Source organism: Elephas maximus, chromosome 24, assembly GCF_024166365.1.
Source record: "Elephas maximus indicus isolate mEleMax1 chromosome 24, mEleMax1 primary haplotype, whole genome shotgun sequence".
Classification (NCBI taxonomy): domain Eukaryota; kingdom Metazoa; phylum Chordata; class Mammalia; order Proboscidea; family Elephantidae; genus Elephas; species Elephas maximus.
In genome coordinates this window covers 15,162,960-15,182,649 of record NC_064842.1, presented here as the reverse complement: position 1 = coordinate 15,182,649, position 19,690 = coordinate 15,162,960, and the positions used below count along the sequence as shown (strand labels likewise).

The 19,690-nt window shown below is 39.8% G+C and overlaps 1 protein-coding gene across 6 annotated transcripts in view; it reads left to right on the top strand.

Annotated features, from left to right (window-relative positions):
- The window catches only part of ENAH (ENAH actin regulator), a 174,145-nt gene that overhangs the window by 77,698 nt on the left and 76,757 nt on the right, over nucleotides 1-19,690 (top strand). For all 6 annotated transcript variants that reach the window (XM_049868467.1, XM_049868466.1, XM_049868465.1 and 3 more), the window contains exon 2: nucleotides 12,309-12,474. In XM_049868467.1, the coding sequence (XP_049724424.1) occupies nucleotides 12,309-12,474 (166 nt within the window). The remainder of the gene's footprint in view (nucleotides 1-12,308; nucleotides 12,475-19,690) is intronic.

The window sequence follows — 19,690 nt, the reverse complement described above, 5'->3', positions numbered from 1 at the left end:
AAATTTATCCATCATGTAGTAACAAAATTAGAGAGATAATGGAGTCATGGTTGGCCTTTATGACTTGTTTTAAAAACCATGTTTAAAAAACACCAACGCCAAACCCATTGCCAGCGAGTAGATTCCGACTCATAGTGACTCTGTAGGACAGTAGAGCTGCCCCATAGGGTTTCCAAGGAGCAGCTGGTGGATTCCAACTGCCACCTTTTGGTTTACAGCTGTAGCTTTCAACCACTGCATGACCAGACCTCTAAAAATCATGTTGGTCTTTATATATATTTTTTGTGTATGTATGTCTGTAGTTTGAGGCCTAAGATATTTCCTACATATTTTTATCTTTCGTCTAATTCTTTGAGGAAGGTTGAGATTCTATTTGAAGGAAACTTTCCCTGGGGTATTACTTTTATGAGTAAGTTTTTTTTTTTTTTTTAACCGCTATCTTAAGAAAAGATCTATGGTAGTCTAGACATGTTTTTGTTATAGTTCAACATATTTTCGTAGTAAAATCTTCAAAGAACTTTTGCTTTCTTTTTTTTTTTAAAGAACATCAGTGATTTCAGTAAAAAAAATCCCTTAGCTTCAAATTAAATATAACATGAAGTATAACATGCAAGTAATAGAAAACTTGTTATGAAGAAATTTTGTGGAACTAATACAGTTGATAGGCAGATCTCTCTCATTAGAATGAAGTGGCCCCAAGGCCAGACACTGTGGCGGGCTGGCGAGCTTGAACCTATTTCTGTCGTTTCCTGTTATGTCCTTGGTCAAGTTCCTTCACTTTTTTGTGTCTCTCAATTTCCTATCTGTAAGATGGGAATATTAACCTAACGAAAACAAAACCAAACCAAACTAGTTGAGTCGGTTCTGACTCACAGTGACCCCATGGGATAGTAATAGTTGTTAACAAATAGTATTGTTGAAGAGATTAAATGAATTAATAAAGGCAAAGCACTATATCCGTATTAGTATTTCTTTCTATTTTTAGTATCAGTAGCATCACATCACTGGCTCAGTAATTAATTACCTGTGTCACTTAACGTCTCTGGGTCTTAGGTCTCATAATGTAAACCAAGAGATTTGGATTCTTTGAGGATATGTCGGTCTATATTAGATAATATAGATAATAATCTACTAATATATGTTTCCTCATTGAATCTCCGTTTTGTTAGGGTTTTTGTGCCTGCAGTAAAATAATACTTCGGAACATCGGCTCTGAGAATATTTATTGTAGGGTTCAGCCTCTTGAGACAGGGTTTTTGCTTTTGAAGTAATGTTTGCTTTAATTTTGTTCTTATTCATATGTCTCACAAGAAAGACTGGGGGGTGTGAGTTGTCAGTGCTCCTTAGCAGCAGGTCACGTCTCCTTCAGTGTGTGCTCAGCCAGACTGCACATGTGAGCAGGATCCAATCCAAGACATTCTCAATCTTACATGTCTTTTATATCCCTTTTACTTCCTGCCTGGTATGGTAGGTACATTTTTCTCTTCTCTGCCAAACTCTTGTAAATTCCATCCCAGTTTTTCCCTCTCTCATGATTCTAAGAATATCAGAGTTGTGTGTTTTCGTTTTTTTATCATTCCTCTGTCTTTAGGTATGTTATCAATGACAGGGACAGATTCTTTTTGTCGGCCGATTCATGTTTATTAAAATTTGCAGGTTCTATAATTATTTCTTTTTAAAAATTTTGTTTTTATTTTGATTCAAGTAAGAGATACACCCCATTAAAGTAAAATAGTACCATATGGATTTTTAATAAAGGTTACTGTCACCATTCCTGTGACTGCATTTAGTAAGTCCTTTAAGATACGTTTTCCATGTATTATTTAACTCGATGACTTGTCCCTGTTTTAAGAGATTTTTCTCCTGGGTGTTATGACCCAACAGTTTTGCTGAAATGTTTTCTAAAAGATGCTGTCCTTAGGTTTACCGATCATTTTATCAGCTTGGGTGATTCTGATCAGTTATTATACTGGATGGCATTTGTAGTTAACATATGAATATAGATGTAGGGCAAAGAGTTTAGTAGTGACATATTGGCATTTCTACTATTCTTTTTTTTTAACCTTAGTATCTCTCAGAAAGATGAATAATATACAACTGTGTAGTCTTCAGGGGAAGCTTTGCCTTTCTGCATATCTGGAGCTGTTGCCTTCCAGATGGTTTTCTTACCTTGCAGAAAATAATGTTTGCTGCCATTATTTGTATCTGCTGTTTGTCAGTGGCGTTCACAGTGTTTTCGCTGTATCCCTTAAGCGGTGAGCTGTGACAGCAGGACCTAGTTGTTACTAGCAAGGAGCTCCTTTTTTCTGATTCTTAGCAATTTTTTTTGAAGAAATATGAGTGGATAAAAGTTAGTAAATTTATGTGATAGTAGAACCCTCGAATCTAATGTGCTTTATACTGGCCATAACGATTGGTCAATTGAAAGAGTTCAAGTTTGGAATCCTTTAAAAATGACATAAACCTTTAAACATTTTAGTCTACTTTGTAACATATAAATGTTAATTCTCTAGCCTTTTGCTGTAAAGCCTTTTTTTTTTTTTCCTAGCATGATTCTGGTAATAAGAGTTCTACATTATTTTTTTTTTCCTAGAACATACCCATGTTTCATCTCCAAAGTTTCAGCTTTGGTTTCTTTAAAGTGGAGAGGGTACTTAGACATAAGCAGAATATTCTGAATATAGAATTCCACTAGACTTGTATGATCCCCCCCATCTGTTACATATGCCTTACAATTTTTCAGTGACTTACCTTAATAGAGACTTTCCAAAGCACAAAACTTAATTTTCATTGAATTTTCCATATACTTCTATTGTGTCAGTTTACGTACTGTTTAAATCGCATAATTATAAGTACAGTTGGAATGAATACATTTTGGCACAAACACAGCTGTCTCTGACAGCTGTTATGGATTGAACTGTGTCCCCAGAAAACATGCGTTGTAACTTCTAACCTCTGTGCCTCTGGAAGTCCTCTGGTGTGTAGTAGTTAAGAGCTACGACTGCTAACCAAAAGGTCGGCAGTTCGAATCCACTGCTGCTCCTTGGGACCCCTATGGGGCAGTTCTGCTTTGTCTTACAGGGCTGCTATGAGTCAGAATCAGCTTGATGGCGGTGATTTCTTGGGGGTTTTATGCCTGTGGATAAAATCTCATTTGAGAATCGGTTGTTATGTTAATGAGGCAGGATTAGTAGAGGGTGTAATATCTTGAGTCAATCTCTTGAGATATAAAAGAGTAAACTCAAGCTAGCAGGCAGTGATGGGGAAGAGACATGCCAAGTCACAGGAAAATTGCCTAGGAGCAGAAGCTCAGAAGAGATAAGGACCTTCCTCCAAAGTGACAGAGAGAGAACGCCTCCCCTAGAGCCAGTGCTCTGAATTCAGACTTCTAGCCTCCTAAACTGTGAGAAAAGTAAATTTCTTTTTGTTAAAGCCATCCACTTGTGGTATTTCTGTTATAGCAGCACTAGATGACTGAGACGATTTGATACTGAGAAGTAGGGGTGCTGCAGTAACAAATACCTACAGCGTGGAAGTAATTTTGGAATTGGGTAATGGGTGGAGGCTGGAAGGATTCTATAGTAAAAGCCTCTTAGATGGTCTTGAAGACACTGTTTGTAGAATTATGGATGTCGAAGACAATTCTGATAAGGACTCACAAGAAAGTGAGGAGAGTGTCTTAGGCTGGATTCTCTAGAGAAGCAACACCAGTAAAGCATATAAATATATCTAGAGAGATTTATGTCAAGGAAATGGCTCCCGCGGTTGTAGAGGCTGTAACCTCCCAAGTCTGTGGGTCAGATTGGCAGCTTCTCCTGATTCACGTAGCCGCGGGGGCTGGTGAACCCAAGATTGGCAGGTCAGAGGGCAGGGCTGTTGCTCACAGGCTGTGAATATCGACGAATCCCAAGATTGGCAGGTAAGACCACTGGCAAACTGCCAGCTCAAGTCCCAAGAACTGAAGGTCAGACAAACAGGAGCCAGCTACAGGATCCAGAATGAGCAAAAGCCCCGAGCTGTGTCAGGACATCCAGCTACACTCAGTGCAAGAAACTCCCTTTCAGCTGATTGGCTACTCATAGCAGATCCCAGCAAAGGGGTGATCACATACTAGATTTCAACAGAGAAGTGATCACATTATATGAATGCCAAAACACTGAGGGTCATGGCTCAGCCCAGTTGACACACAATTTTAACTATCACAGAGAGCTGTAGATAAAGTCTCTGTCATCCTAGGTAGGACATGTGGTGCCAGCGACAGAATGTTGCTAGTAATGTGGACATTAAATGTGCTTCTGGTGAGGCTTTAAAAGAAAATGATGAACATGTGGTTGGTTGGACAATAGAAGGGAAGGGTAATGCTTTTTATGTAGAGGCAGAGAACTTGTCTGAATTATGTTCAAATGTTTGGTGGAAGGTAGAACTTAAAAGTGATGAACTTGGATATCTGGCTGAAGAGATTTCTAAGCAAGACCTCATAGGGGCTGCGTGGTTTCTCCTTGCCTCGTATAGTACAACGCAAGAAGAAAGAGATGGACTTAAAAATGAACTGTGCAGAACGAAAACAGAACTTAAGAAAATTCCATTGTTCAAACTAAGGACATGTGTCCTAGAATGTTCACCAAGGACATGGCCATACAATCTTTTGTTAAAGAGATTAAGCCTGTGACTGATGGATCTAACCAACTGCTGCCAGAAGAAATCCCATCAGCTTAGACTGAAGGGGACAGAGAAAGAGCAAAAGGAAAAAACACTGCCTCTTGGAATTCCACAGACAGGCCAAAGTAGCTACATCTGTTGTCCTCCAAGAAAAGAAAAGGACATCCCTGGAGCAGCTCAGAGATTTGCAGAACTGTTAGAAGGGGCACAAGAAGCAGGGCCTTCACGCTTTCAAAGGGCAGGGCCATGGTTTCCTGGCTCTCAAAGGGCGGGGCCCCAACCTCCTAGGTTGCAGAGAGTTGGATCTTTGCCACCTCTTGCCAGCTGGGTTCTGGAGTGTGGGGCTGCCATTAAGATGTGCCAGGGGGATGGAGGGCAAGGTTGCCATGGCCAAGGGGCAGAAGAAAGGGCCTGCTGGGGCCAGGGAGGATGGGTTCACTACTCAAATGAACTAGGAGTGTGGAGCGATCCAAAGCCAAGGGAGCAGAGTTGTCCCAATGAGCCTAGAAGATGGAGCCGAAGCCCAGGGCGGAGGGGCCTCCGCCTGAAATCCAGACAATGTGGCCAACACCCAGAGTCTGGAGGACAGGGCCATTGCCCAGGTGGTCTCAGAGAACAGAATTATTTTCAAGTCTTGAGAGCTAATATAAATTTTTCTGCTAGGTTTTAGACTTGTTCGGTACCCTGTTACCATTGACTCGGTCCCTGGTGGGGATGAGAGAGAGCTGGGGTCTGAACTGAACAGGAAGGGAAACTGAGATTTCCAAACTACGCAGCTGGTGTGTGCAGTGGAATTTGTCATCCACCACACAATTTGGTGTCAGAGGTGGTTGATCTTAGTTTCCCTGGACTGGCTTGATACAGTTGGTGACTTTGCAAAGACTTACTTGAGGGGTCCTGACTGCACAAGGTTAGAAAAGGAAGTTTCACTGGCATATTTTGGGGCTCTTTAAACTTACAGATTTTTACTTTTTACATTTAATATCTCTTACTACATTTCAGATCACTTCTTTAACAAATATTAGGAGACATGAACAATGCCAACCCTTTAGGGATTTAACATCTGATGCTGGTAGAGAGATGGTATGCATAGTGTTTTGGACAGTACAGAGAAAGGAGTTCTGTTTGGGAGGGGGAAGGAGGAGAAGCTTTTAAGAGGAGGCAACACTTGTTTCTAAATTTTGAAAAATCAGAATTAGGCAGAAGATATTTGGGAGAGGAAATGGGGCAGATAGTCATCTAAGGGAGACAAGGCATATGTGTGTATACAGACTTGGAGGTCTGAATGCATATGGCATAATTGTTACTTGGAGTGATGGATTTTTGGCCTGTTTGAACGCTTATGTGCCCCCAATACTAGGGTGGCGGAATGGTGTTTGGCACACATTGTGTCCTCAGTAAGTATTTGAAAAAATGAAAAGGTCAAGGCAAGCGGAGGCCAAATCACAGTGGGTCTTGTTTAACATGCTGCAGAGCAAGAGTTTATCCTGAAGAGAGCCTTTGAAGTACTGGGTCTTAACCAGAAAAGTGACATGATCAGATTTGATTTTGAAAAATATTCTTCTGGCCGCATGTTTAGAATGGATTATTGGGACGGGGGGAGTGAGATTGGAGTCAGAGATACCAGTTAGGAGACTGTTGAAATAATCCAGTTGAGAAAATAGGGAAGGCTCAAATTAAAGAGAGCTTTATGAGCAAAGGGATAAGGAATCCCAGAAGTCTTTAGGAAGTTGAATTGAGCAGCCTGTGACTGAGTGCATGGGGGGAGGGGAAGTGAAGGGCAGGGAAGATTCTAGACTGGCCCCTAGGCTTGCAGCTTAGATGACCAGGTTCCAGAGTGGTAGTGGTGGTGCCATTAACTGAGAGAAAGCACTCTGTGAAACCTAACACAAGACATGCTATTTTTAGCTTATTTTCCTATTTGAGGAAAATATATGTTTAATGTTTCTATTTGAGTATATAATCTCTTATAACTGAGATGGCCTAGCTCAGTTTCACCGTATGCCAGGAGCTGTAGACCATCAACTTGAACATATTTGTAGAATTGAGTTGAAACCTAACATTGCATTTACACCAAGCCCCGTTAATGATTCAAATATTTTAAAATTGTAGGCTGCAACAAAACATTTGACATCAGAATAAAATGAAAATCCTATCTTTAAAATTCCCAACTTTTTTGTGTACTTTCTTAATATTTTATCTTCTGAAGAACTGGTACCTCAGTTCGTGGAATGATTCAGTAGCATAACAAATAAGAGGTTCATTCTCTTTCTTTAGGGTAAACTCTCTAAGTGCCTGGTAGTATGTTGTTAGTTGCCATCAAGTTGATTCTGACTTACGTTGACTCCATATGTGCAGAGTAGAACTGCTCCACAGGGTTTTCAAGGCTGTGACCTTTTGAGAGGAGATTGCCAAGTCTTTCTTTCAAGGTGCCTCTGACTGAATTTGAATGGCCAACCTTTCGGCTAGTAGCTGAGTGCTTAGTATGGTAGAAGTTACTGTGCAAACTTTGGTAAATAACCACAGACTAGGCTCTGTGCAAGGGGCCCCGGTGGCACAATGGTTAAGCACTTGACCGCTAACCCAAAGGTTGGTGGTTCAAGCCCACCTGCAGCTCTGTGGAAGAAAAGACCTGGTGATCTGCTCGCATAAAGATTGCAGCCTAGGAAGCCCCATGGGGCAGTTCATCTTTGTCCTATAGGGTTGCTATGAGTCAGAATCAGCTCAATGGCACACGACAACAAGGCTCTGTGATGCATGCCAGGGGTTCAGGGATGAATGACATGCTCTCCATGTTCATATATATGCGTGAAAGAATGAGTTGGAACTATGACTTTCCAGAGTGATACAGTTTACCGCGTGTCACATGCTATTTTGAGAATATTGATAAAATGCTAGGTGTTGTCCAAAATTTTTCTCTTTCCTTCGGTTACCTCTTCACCCTCTTCTCTTCATACGTCTATCAGCAAATTCTGATGGCTGTATTTGCAGTGTACATGATACATGCGTCCCACTTCACTTTTTCTCCTTTGCTTCTAGTCCGGTCCAAGTCTCAACATATATGCATTTCACACTGTCTTCCTGCTTCAACTCTTACTTTCTGTGCCGCCTTTTGAAATCCCTTCTCTACCTAGTAGCTAGAGTGAGCTCTTAAAAATTGAAGTCTTGTTTTGCTGAAAGCCCTCTCTTGGCTTCCTAGTACACTAGGAAGCTCTTTACCATGGCTCACGTATTACCCCCTCAGTCTTGCTTGCTGAAAGATTAGTGACTATTGTGGGACCTCAAAAGAGGGAATGATTAATTCTGATTTTGGGGCCCTGAGAAAGGCTGAAGGAATGGTATTTGATCTAGGTCTTGGTAGATGAGTAGGATTTTGTTAGGTGAAATTATATGTTGAACAAACATGAAAAGAATGTTTGCTGTGTGCCATTGTTGTTGTTAGTTGTTGTCAAGTCAGCTCCCAACTCATGGTGACTCCGTGCACAACGGAGCAAAATACTGTCTGGTCCTGTGCCGTCCCCATGACTGGTTGTGGATGCAACTGTTGTGATCCATAGGGGTTTCACTGGCTGGTTTCAGAAGTAGATTGCCGGCCCTTCCTTCCTAGTCCATCTCAGTCTGGGAGCTCTGCTGAAACCTGTTCAACATCATAGCAACACGCAGGGCTCCACTGACAGATGGGTGGTGGCTGCACGTGACGTGCACTGGGTGGAAATTGAATCCGGATCTCCCGCATGGAAGGTGAGAATTCTACCACTGAACCAACACTGTGCTAGGCACTGTCTTTTTCGTGCTTTCTCTTGAAAAGCCATGACTAATATGTGGTGTCTCTGAAAGGAAGTAGCTGTTTGTCATAGATTTAGTTTCATTGTAACCTCAATAAATAGCGTATACAAGAAAATCCAAGCAGCCATTACTCTGCTTAAATACCAGGAAGCATTTTTTTCCAAGAATAGAATTTGGCAAGCACTGCTTGACCAGTCTCATTCTTAACCATCACATATACCTGTTCAAGAAATTTGACTATATTCAGAAATGCCACAAAATTTTAATGCAGTATTATGATTTTTAGACTTTTTTTTTTTTTTTTTTTTTAAGGCCAGCTGTCTCTAGTCTTCTAATACCAATTTTCATTTTAAAATGACAAAAGTAACATCAGGAAGATTTAAGTACAGCCAACTATATATACCAATAGGATTTGGTCATAAAATGAAGTTTTTGTTTGTAACTAATTTAGGACCAGATCTTTACAAAAATACAGCTTCGTAATTTGCTAATTTAATCTTTTGCGTAGTTCCTTTACTGACTCAGAATCTTGAAGCCTTTGACTAGGTGTTCTTTTTGAGACTTGTCATGGTGCAGAGAGAGCAGTACTATAAAGATTATAACAATTTTTGTCCTTTGCTGTGCTTGTTTAGATCTTCATTTTCTTAAATTTTTTTTTCCTTTTTGGCTCTCCAGTAGCTGTGATTTTTAACTCCTGCCTCACTTCCTTGTCATGAGCTGTATTTCCCTGAAAAACTGCACATATGTGCATAAAGTCAGGAATTCCAAAGTTCATTTTACTTGTTGACATTTTTGGCTAAAAATTCTCCTCTCAAGAGCTGGAAATTCTTAATCAGAAGAATTTCTGTTCCTAGCATTGCTTTATTGCTTGTAATACATGCCAACATAAGGCAGTAATACTTTTTTTGCTTGTGGCTAAAACCAGTTACATGTTGAAGTAGGCCCTTGATTTAAGGTTTTTACTGGAACGGAGAGATACGAAAAAAATATGGAAAATGTAGAGAATTGTCCAAGAAGCTAAAGTTACTACATTTAATGATTTGTTCTTTGTTTTGAGATTTTTGTTCCTATTTTTAGGTACCAAAAAAAATCCTCATTTTAACAAATGATGGCGGTCCTCTCCCATCCCCTGTCACCACCACCACCTCCCCCAAATTTCCTAAAATATTCACTGCCAATTCTGTATTGATTCATCCAATCTGTTTTTGAAGTTCATAGTTCTCTGAAACCCAAAACTGGGTACCGTTGGCTTATTTTGTGTATCACATCCAAGATTAGAGTTGATAACGTCTGCCCTAGTGAAGAGATGTCCTCAGATGCTGTGGAAGGGAACAGAAGGGCTTCAGTTTTTGCCCCTGAGAACCTTAGTGGGCAGTGCTGTCCCTTTCTGGCTGGGCCTTGATGTGTCCTCTCTGAGGGCCTGATGTCTTTCTAGGACTACAGAGTTTTAGGGCTTATCTGTCCCTTCACAGGTTGCCGTGACTATTACTACTTCTCTAATAACACCTTAGCTCTTACCCAAATTTTATTTTTCTCTTTATTCTTGGCTTCTCCTTGTTCTTCTTGGCTTTGTTTAGAGCTGGATTTGTATCCTTAGCATTTCATTTTGAAAATTCCTTTCCATCTTCTTTAGAAAACTAATGAATTAACTTCTGTATCGTTGGCCTTTCTTGGCTACTTGGACATATTCCTTTGAAATGTCCTTGTTTCTATGGTTATAGCATTCCCAGGGGAAGCTGACCAGACGTTTGCTGACTGACTAGATGGTTTGTATATATCTTGATTAATTACGTGCCAGTCAAAGCTATTATTCAATTAACGTGTTTCAGTATTTGGGGATGTCTCTAGCAACTTTTCTAGCAACACACTGTACAGCAGTAGGGAAGAAAATGGTGAAGGAAAACATTAGGGCGCCCTATATAAACCTCCTAGTTTTAGATTTCCAGTATTTTTTTTTTTTAATCTTTTTAAAACATTTTGTTTCATTTTTTTCTGAGGCATGGAGTGACCCTATTTATAAAATGGGAATTTAACTATTGCTTTTTTTTTTTTTTTTAGCTTATAGGATCCCACTGGGACTTCTCAAAGAGATATTATTTCTTGAACCTCGGGAAACATTATGAAGATCCAAATATTTTAAGTTTTGAAAAATGGAAAATACAGTTTTGTATTAATTTGCAGATTTGTTTATTGAATTGTTATTTATAATTAGTACTTTGCATAGGGTTCTATAAATGCCACGTAACAAACATTTCTTTTGTGAGCAATGAAGAGATTTCAGCTGCTCTGCTGACAAATGCCCTTTAATCAGTCTTTTGAAAATAATCAAGCTTTAGTCATTGACTTGTTTTTATTATCAGAAATATTTTACCAAAACATTTCAGTGTAGCATAAAAATTTAGGCAGCGCCACTGGGCTTATTTCACTGTTTGTGCGGCACAAATACAAGTTAGTTAGTTTTTTTTTGGTATTACATTCTTTTATTTTCCATCAGTAAAGGAAGCTGTTGGTACTCGTGAGGTCACTATAAGTTAGTTTTTGTAAAATTTCTCTAATGGAAATTGTAACCCAACTGTTAGCTTTAAAACAATTTTATGGCTTGATGCTGTGACCTCTGTAGTCCTCCGATGGTCTGTCATCGAGTCACGCTATGAGAGTAAACACATACCACCTCTGCCAAAGCTGCTTTATCTGTCCTGGGTGGGCTTAGAGAGGGCACAGAGGCAGGAGTCTGAGGGCAGAGTGCAAAAGTGACTTTTTGCTTCTGAGGACATGGGGGGAAGAATCCACATTATTTATTGTTTAAAATCTTTGAGGCTAAAATTGTTAGAGTGAGCAGTACTTTGGTCAAAGATGGAGTTGGATGAGCTAGTTAACTACTGCTTAAGCATCAGATAAGCCTTCTATGTGGAGGTTGAGTTCTTTCAATTGAGTTAATAGCACAGAGTTACTAATGTACCTACTTTTGTCTGTTGCTCACTTTTGAATAATAATTTTATTATTCAAAATGTAAAATTCAAATCAGTCTTTTTCCCAGCAGTATTACAGAATGTTCAAAAGGTTGAAGCTATTGTTTAATATGAAATTGAGATCACCTCTCCATTTTATTTGTGTATCTCAGTATTGCTTAGTAACAAATAATTGAGATGAAGCTGAGATTTAAAGATTCTTTTTCATGGAATTGGTCTTTTCCTCTTTAATATTTATCTCTAAAGGTTCTAGATAGGTCCTTAGAAATCATTTTGTCTTGCATTTTTGAATGAGAAATTTGAAATATAGGATGTTAAGTATTTTGTCCAGAGTTTATAATACTCTCCTGTTGTATGAATGAGTGTGTTGTGTGTGTGTATCAGGGGAATCAAAGAATTAGTCACGTTGCCATCCATTCATTGTTAGTGGTCACCCAGTATCTCAAGGGGCAAATAGTGCTTATAATAAAAATAATCTTGCCAGCGAAGAAGGAGAAATCACAGACAGGTCACCAGTGTAATAAACACATATGTAATTAAACATGTGATGATGGATTTAAATTTGTAGTTGTATTAGGTATTCAGTGTAGTAAATGAAGTAGATACTCAACTTTGGAGAAAATATTTCTTGTGCTTCTTATGCTTTTTGTGGCTCTTGATCTCCTCCTCCTGGTCCCTCATTACATTTCATTTTTTGGTCTTTTTTTTCCCCAGTAGACTCTACTTAAAAGGGCAGGAAGCCTCTGTCTTGTTCACTGTTGTCTCCAGCACTGAGTAATAGCAATAAGTTTGATTGACTGCCAGATTGTCTTACCCTGCTTTACGTGGCTATGTGGGGCACTCACCACATTTTACAAGTCTTAAGTTTGAAATATCTAAATTTTATTTTCACAGTGAACAGAGTATCTGTCAGGCAAGAGCTGCTGTGATGGTTTATGATGATGCCAATAAGAAGTGGGTGCCAGCTGGTGGCTCAGCTGGGTTCAGCAGAGTCCATATATATCACCATACAGGCAACAACACGTTCAGAGTGGTGGGCAGGAAGATTCAGGACCATCAGGTAAGGGTCTGTTGAAATTCTTATTTAAAGCTTATCAATGTAGTATTAAAAGAGGACATGGTGTATTCAGTAAAATGCTGTAAAACTCTCATCAAAATAGTCTGTATGAGAAAAGCTAGGTTTTGCCTTTCCATCTTACCCCTTTCTACCTTTTATGAAGTATGGATTCAGATGAAGATTTAGAACTAATTGTACAAAAATATAAATACTCCTTTTTGTATTATGACTCTTAGATCCTCTGGCCTTCCAACTTGGTAGTTTTGGGGATCTAAAGTAATTTAGGACAAACAAAAATGAAATACTACTTGTCTTAGTTTTCTAGTGCTGCTATGACAGAAATACCACAAATGGGTGGCTTTAACGGACAAATTTATTTTCTCACAGTTTAGGAGGCTGGAAGTCCGAATTCAGAGTGCCAGCTCTAGGGGGCTTTCTCCCTCTGTTGGCTCTGGAAGAAGGTCCTGTCTCTTCTGAGCTTCTGCACCTGGGCATTCTTCATGTGGCTTGACATCTCTCTATCTCTCTTCCCTCCCATCTCTGCTTGTCTGTTCTGCTCTTTTTATATTTGTAAGAGATTGGCTGAAAACACACCCTACACAAATGCTGTCTTATTGACATGACAAAGACAACCCATTCCCAAATGGAGTTATAACCACAGGCATACCTGTTGCCTTCAAGTGGATTCATAGCAACCCTATAGGACAGAGTAGAACTGCCCCATAGTTTTTCAGAGGAGCAACTGGTGAATTCAAACTGCCAACCTTTTGATTGGCATCCCGAGGCAAAATTTCCCTTCATCTGTGAATCTGTGAAATCTAGAATACAGGTTACCTGTTTTCAAAGTACAGTGGTCGAACAGGCACAAAGTAGATATTTCTATCACAAGTGGGAGAAATTAGAGGAAGAGAAGGGATGACAGGCAACAAACAAGTCCAGAACCCAGCAGAACAATTTACATTAGCTCTCAAAAAAAAAAAAACAAAACGAAACCCAGTGCCGTGGAGTCAATTCCAACTTATAGTGACCCTATAGGACAGAGTAGAACTGCCCCATAGAGTTTCCAAGGAGCACCTGGCTGATTCGAACTGCCGACCCTTTGGTTAGCAGCCGTAGCACTTAACCACTACGCCACCGGGGTTTCCTACATTAACTCTCAAGGCTTGAAAATAATTCTCTGTTCTCTGAGACCATCTGGGCAGTGGCCCTGCCCTCCAAATTCTGGGTGTTGATCACACCCTCTGGGTTCTGGGTGGAGGCCTCTCAGCTCTGGGCTTCAGCTCTACCTTCCAGGCCTATTGGGATGGCAACTCTGCTACCTTGGCTTTGGCCCAAGGCCCCATTCCTCTAGTCTATTTGAGTGGCAACCCCACCCCCTCGGCCCTGGCAGGCCCCATTCTTCTGCTGCCCCCTTGGGTGTGGCAGGCCCACCCCCTCAGCTTTGGGCAGCAGCCCCATCCTCTTGGCTAAACTGAACGGCAGCTGAAGACTACAGAAATGAGTTGGTGAAGATGTGACTTTTTGAAACCTAAGAGGCTGTAGCTCTACCTTTTGAGACTCCAGAGGCCATGACCCCACCCTTAGATACCTAGGCAGCCCTATTTCTATGCTCCTTTCAACAGTGCGGCTGCTCCAGGGATGGTCCTTTTCTTTTCTTAGAGGACAACAGATGTAGCTCCTTTGGCCTGTTTCCTGCCTGTAGAATTCCAAGAGGCAGACAGTGTTCTTTCCTTTTGCTCTTTCTCTGTTCCCTTCAGTCTGAACTGATAGCTTTCTGCTGTGGTAGTTAGTTAGATGCAATTCAGTCCGTAACATAAATAGCGGAGTACATATTTTAGAAATTGTTTTCCTGCCAAAAGTATGGAATGCAGGAATTGAAGAAGGAGTTAAAGGTATAAATAATGCCAGAGAATATTGTTAAATTTATATATCATAGGAAAATAGTAGATATTAAGGTTGCTAGAATAGTTAGGCTTTTGTAATTCACGTCAAGGACAACAGCTAAGCTTTTACTAATCCCTGCTCTGGATTTCCTACAAGGTGACTGGATTATCTGGTTACTTGATTTCTTTGGCTTTAAGAGATTAGGAGCATAGAGGAAAATGTAGGTTGGGTCTTACTAGCATTAAGTACAGTGAGAACTGTGAGACCTGGAACTCGATGGGACTGCCTTGTTTTTCCAGGTCTTGCAAGCTTTCTGCCTTGGACAGGGTGCAGCCTTATCACTTTTCTGTTGCTCTGTATTAGCGGAAAATATTTGAGTTTTCCTTCTCTGACAGGTTTCTGCCTTTCCGGCTTTTGCAGATTTTACTGTATATGATGATAGCAGCAAGAACTTTTAAAAAGAGTAAATTTATGAAATACTTCTGGTTTTGATAAAATGGTAGAATCAATCAGTGTTAAAACAATCCTGCTACAAATGTAGGAGGATGTAACAAATATTCATTTTCAGTTCCTATCCGAGCTCTAACAGAAGGAAAGGAGATAACCCTAGGTTTCCTCTAGGAAGCGCAGGGGTGTGGTGCGTAAACCGATGGGATGGTAGGAGTTGATGGACTGGTAATAGCAGCTATAGACTTAGGGTTGTTCTCCTACAGCAGGGACTATGGGCCTGGGAGAGGTGGGGTTTCCAAGTGCTGTCTCCGCATAGAGCTGTGGCTCTTAAAGGAGCCGTGTCTCTTAAAGGAGCCGTGTCTCTTAAAGGAGCCGTGTCTGTCAGCACAGGGAAGCAGAGGAGTTTGTTTCTGTCTGAGCTTGTTTAGGAGCTACCCTGAGAAATGGGAATCTCAAACTTCACTCACATAACTTCAGTCTGGAAATTAACGAAGACAATTCCAGGCCAGTGAAACTCCTGGCGCATGTGGCAAAAACACAGTGCTGCCCTGGAGGGGAGCTTTCAGTCACTCCACAGAAAGAGCAACTCACAGAATTTACCAAATTATTGATGAGATAAAACTGTCCCAGTCTGCCCCTCTTTCTGCCTTCTCAGATTACTTCTCTCTGTCTGTTCCCCATACCCTGACCCCCCACTCCCCAGTCTCCCTCCTTTTTCCTCTGCACCCCCACTTCCCCCCAGTCTCTGAGGCACATGCCCGTCTCTGCCCCGCTTGTGCTGCGTGCTTTCTCCACACTTTGTCTTTGCTGCAGCAGAGTCTCCCAGCAACGAGTGAGGCCAGAGACAAACCAAATAGTCCCAAAGATACTGTTACAAAGAAAAAAGGAAAACTGGACAACTAAAACTTTGTCAGTTTGTTGAACACCTTTAACACATTCTAAACAAATAGCTGTAAAATTTTGGTAAATTTGGCAAACTGGTCATTTGAGAGTATTGATTAACAATCCTAAAAGTATCTAAATGTTGGCAAAAAGGAAAATGAATATTTAGAAATAATTAGAAATAAACCTGTATAAGCCAGAAAATTTCCACAGGGAACACTGAAATTTTTATTCAGAAGAGAATTAAACCATTCCATGACCCCTCGCTTCAGACATATGGAGTGTTTCTTAAAATGTTTGGAAATTTAAATACACCCTTCTAAATAATTCATGACACTAAGATGAAATTGTTACAAAGATTAGAAAATATTTAGAAATTAAGAAAATAATTAGACCTGAATGACAAGGTTGTTACATACAGAAGTTTGTGAGATGAAGCTGTGGCTCTCCTCAGGGAGACAAGTCTTAACTGCATATAGTAGGAAAAAAGGTAGAATAAAAAGTAATGAGCTTAACCCAAAGAAAACAGAAGGAAATATTAAAGATAAGAGAAGAAATTAAGTAAAAAAGAAATAAAGATCGTTAACAGAAAAGCTGCTTCACTGAAAATACAAACCAGGCGAGTAGCAGAATCAAGTGGGAAAAAACGACAAGGCACAAATAAAAATGTATTAGGAATTAAAAAGGATACAACTATAGTTATAGTAGGGAAATGAATTAGGAGATTATGAACAACTTTATGCCAATAAAAAGACCACCTTATAGAAAAATATAATTTTTCAAAACACAGAAAAAGTAAAAAAACTTAATAGATCTATAATCATAAAATAAATCAGTAGTTAATAGTCTATCCCCAAAACTTAAGCAAAGGACGGGAGAGGGTTCAGAGCATTTACGAACAAAACCTGAAAAACGTCAACATATCTGTTTCATGCAAACTGCTGTAGAGAATAGTATGTTCTGTTGTTGTTGGGTGCCATCGTTAGGAGTTGTTGAGTCGATTCTGACTTAAAGCAGCCCCTATGATTTTGCTACCTAACACATAGAAGAACAGTTTGAGAGAATAAAAATTAAACACATCTAAACTTCCTGTTAAAAAAAAATTATCCACCATTTATTTGTATAATTATATACAAGGTATATAAATATAATCACCACCAATTGCTGTTGAGTCTGTTCTGACTCCTGGTGACTCCATGTGTTTCTATTTAATTATGTGTGTGTGTGTGTGTGTGTGTGCGTATATATATATATAGTAGAACTGCACTCTAAAGGGTTCTCAGTGGCTGTGACGTTTAAGTAGATCACCAGACCTTTCTTCCATATAGAAGCAGATTACATTAAAATATTCTAGTTCTCTACTTAACACTTAATAAGTTCTAGGTCTTGTACTTAGGTTTCGTATTGTTGTATTGTAGGTGTCCTTGAGTCAGTCCTGACTCATAGTGACCCTAGGTACCACAAAAAGAAACACTGCCCTGTCCTCTGCCACGCTCACAATCGTTATGCCTGAGCCCACTGTTGCAGCCAGTCAGTCCATCTTGTTGAAGGTCTTCCTCTTTTCCGCTGACCATGTAGTTTACCAAGCATGATGTCCTTCTCCAGTAACTGATCCCTCCTGACATGTCCCAAGTATGTAAGGAGTATGTCTCGCCATCCTTGCTCCTAAGGAGCATTCTGGTTATACTTCTTCCCAGACAGATTTGTTTGTTCTCTTGGCAGTCTGTGGTATATCCAGTATTCTTCACCAAAACCACAATGCAAAGGCGTCAATTCTTCGGCCTTCTGTATTCATTGCCCAGCTTTCGCATGCATATGATGCAGTTGAAAATACCATGGCTTGGGTCAGGCTGCCCTTACTCTTCAAGGTGACATCTTTGCTTTTCAACACTTTGAAGAGGTCCTTTGCAGCACATTTACCCAATGCAATGTATCTTTTGATTTCTTGACTGCTGCTTCCATGGGGGTTGATTGTGAATCCAAGTAAAATGAAACCCTTGGCAACTTCAATCTTTTCTCCATTATCATGATGTTGCTTATTGGTCTGCTTGTTTTTGGTTTTAGATAATTATATATATACATAAAACCAAACCCAGTGCCGTCGAGTCAATTTTGACTCATAGCGACCCTATAGGACAGAGTAGAACTGCCCCATAGAGTTTCCAAGGAGCGTGTGACCGATTCGCACTGCCGACCCTTTGGTTAGCAGCCGTAGCACTTAACCACTACGCCACCAGGGTTTCCATACATATATATACTTCTAATATATGTATTAGATAACTTGGTTTTATTTTAGAAAATATAATTTCTGACCTCAAAAGAGAGATGCAGGTAAGAATGGAGATGCTAAACATGTAAGCAAAGAAGTATAATAGAGTGTTTCAGTTGCTTTGGTAAATCTGAACACATAGTACAGTGAAGGCAGAAGCCATCACTTTGTGGGGAAGACGGGAGACTTCATAGACAACGTGAGATCCTGAGCCAACTCACACGGAAGAATAGCTGTTCCCTGCACTGTTTACTTCGTTATAATCAGGCTAAAAAAAAATAGATGGGCATGTGTAGGAGAGGGATCCCTGGTGGCACAGTGGTTAAGATCTGTGACTGCTAGTCAAAAGGTCAGCAGTTCGAATCTGCCAGTCACTCCTTGGAAAACCCTAAGGGGCAGTTCTACTCTGTCCTGTAGGGCTACTGTGAGTCTACTGGACAGCAGCAGGTTTGTGTGTAGGATAGAACATAAACACTAATGAAGACATAAAGGGGCCCTGGTGGTGCCATGGCTAAGTGCTCAGCTGTGAACTGAAAGAGTGGCAGTTCAAACCCCCCCATCGGCTCTGCAGGAGTAAGACCTGGCAGTCTGCTTCCATAAAGATTAGAGCCAAAAAAATCATATGGGGTAGTTCTGCTCTGTCACACGCGGTCGCTACGAGCTGGAATAGACTTAAGGGCAACGAACAACAGTATAGACCACAGAAGCTCATTGGGTTTGAAGTACAGAATTTAAGATTATGATAAAGCCCAATCCTGATAACATGGACATTCCTGTAAGTAGTTATTATTAAATGAAAATACATGCTTCTTCCTGACTTGTAAAGCTTTTTGAGATTAGTAGCAGTAATGTTAGAATGAGTGAAATAATTGATTCACATTTTAAAATTTCTTAAGATTAGAAAAAGGGAATCATTTAAATAATGTCATTTTGATCTAGTAATATTTTCTTCAGCTTTTACTAAGATTCTGTGCCTGAATAATTGAAAAAGCAAATTTTCTCTTGTTTGCCCTTTTAGGCAATTTGGCAAGCAGGGATACACTTTTGCCTTGAAGTAGGTTTTATAATTTTCTAATAATGTTAAATTCTAGTAGCTTTGGGTTTCTAATAGCTAAAGATTTATAATTTCCACCCCTAGTTTGACAGATCACCATATTTTTAGGTATTTGATAATTTTTTGTTGCTATTGTAGATAGTATTTTTTAAACTTTTATGTTCTACCTCTTTAATGGTTGTACATAAAAAGGCTGATTTTTGTATAATAAGCATGTATCCAGAAACTTGTTAAGCTAATTTATTAACTCTAATATTTACATGCATGTTTTTATTACCCTAAATACACGAGCATGTCAGTGTAAAATGACAGCTTTATCCTCTTTTCCAATTCTTGCATATTTTATTTGTTTTTATTAGACTTGTCAAAGACAAATATAAATCAGTACCTTTACTTTTTCCCCAGTAATACAAGGACCTTAGAATACTTTATCTCCAATAACACCCCCTTCTCCTGTGCCCATCCCCAAATTCCAGTGCATTCCTAGCAGATACTTTAATTCTATATGTATTTTAAACCCCATAAAACATTATTATTGTTAGTTTTATACAGTCAGCGTTAATTTAGGTATACTGAATATTTACCCCTGGTGACATAGTGGTTAAGAGCTACGGCCAACCAAAGGTCAGCAGTTCCAATCCACCAGGCGCTCCTTGGAAACACTACGGGGCAGTTCTGCC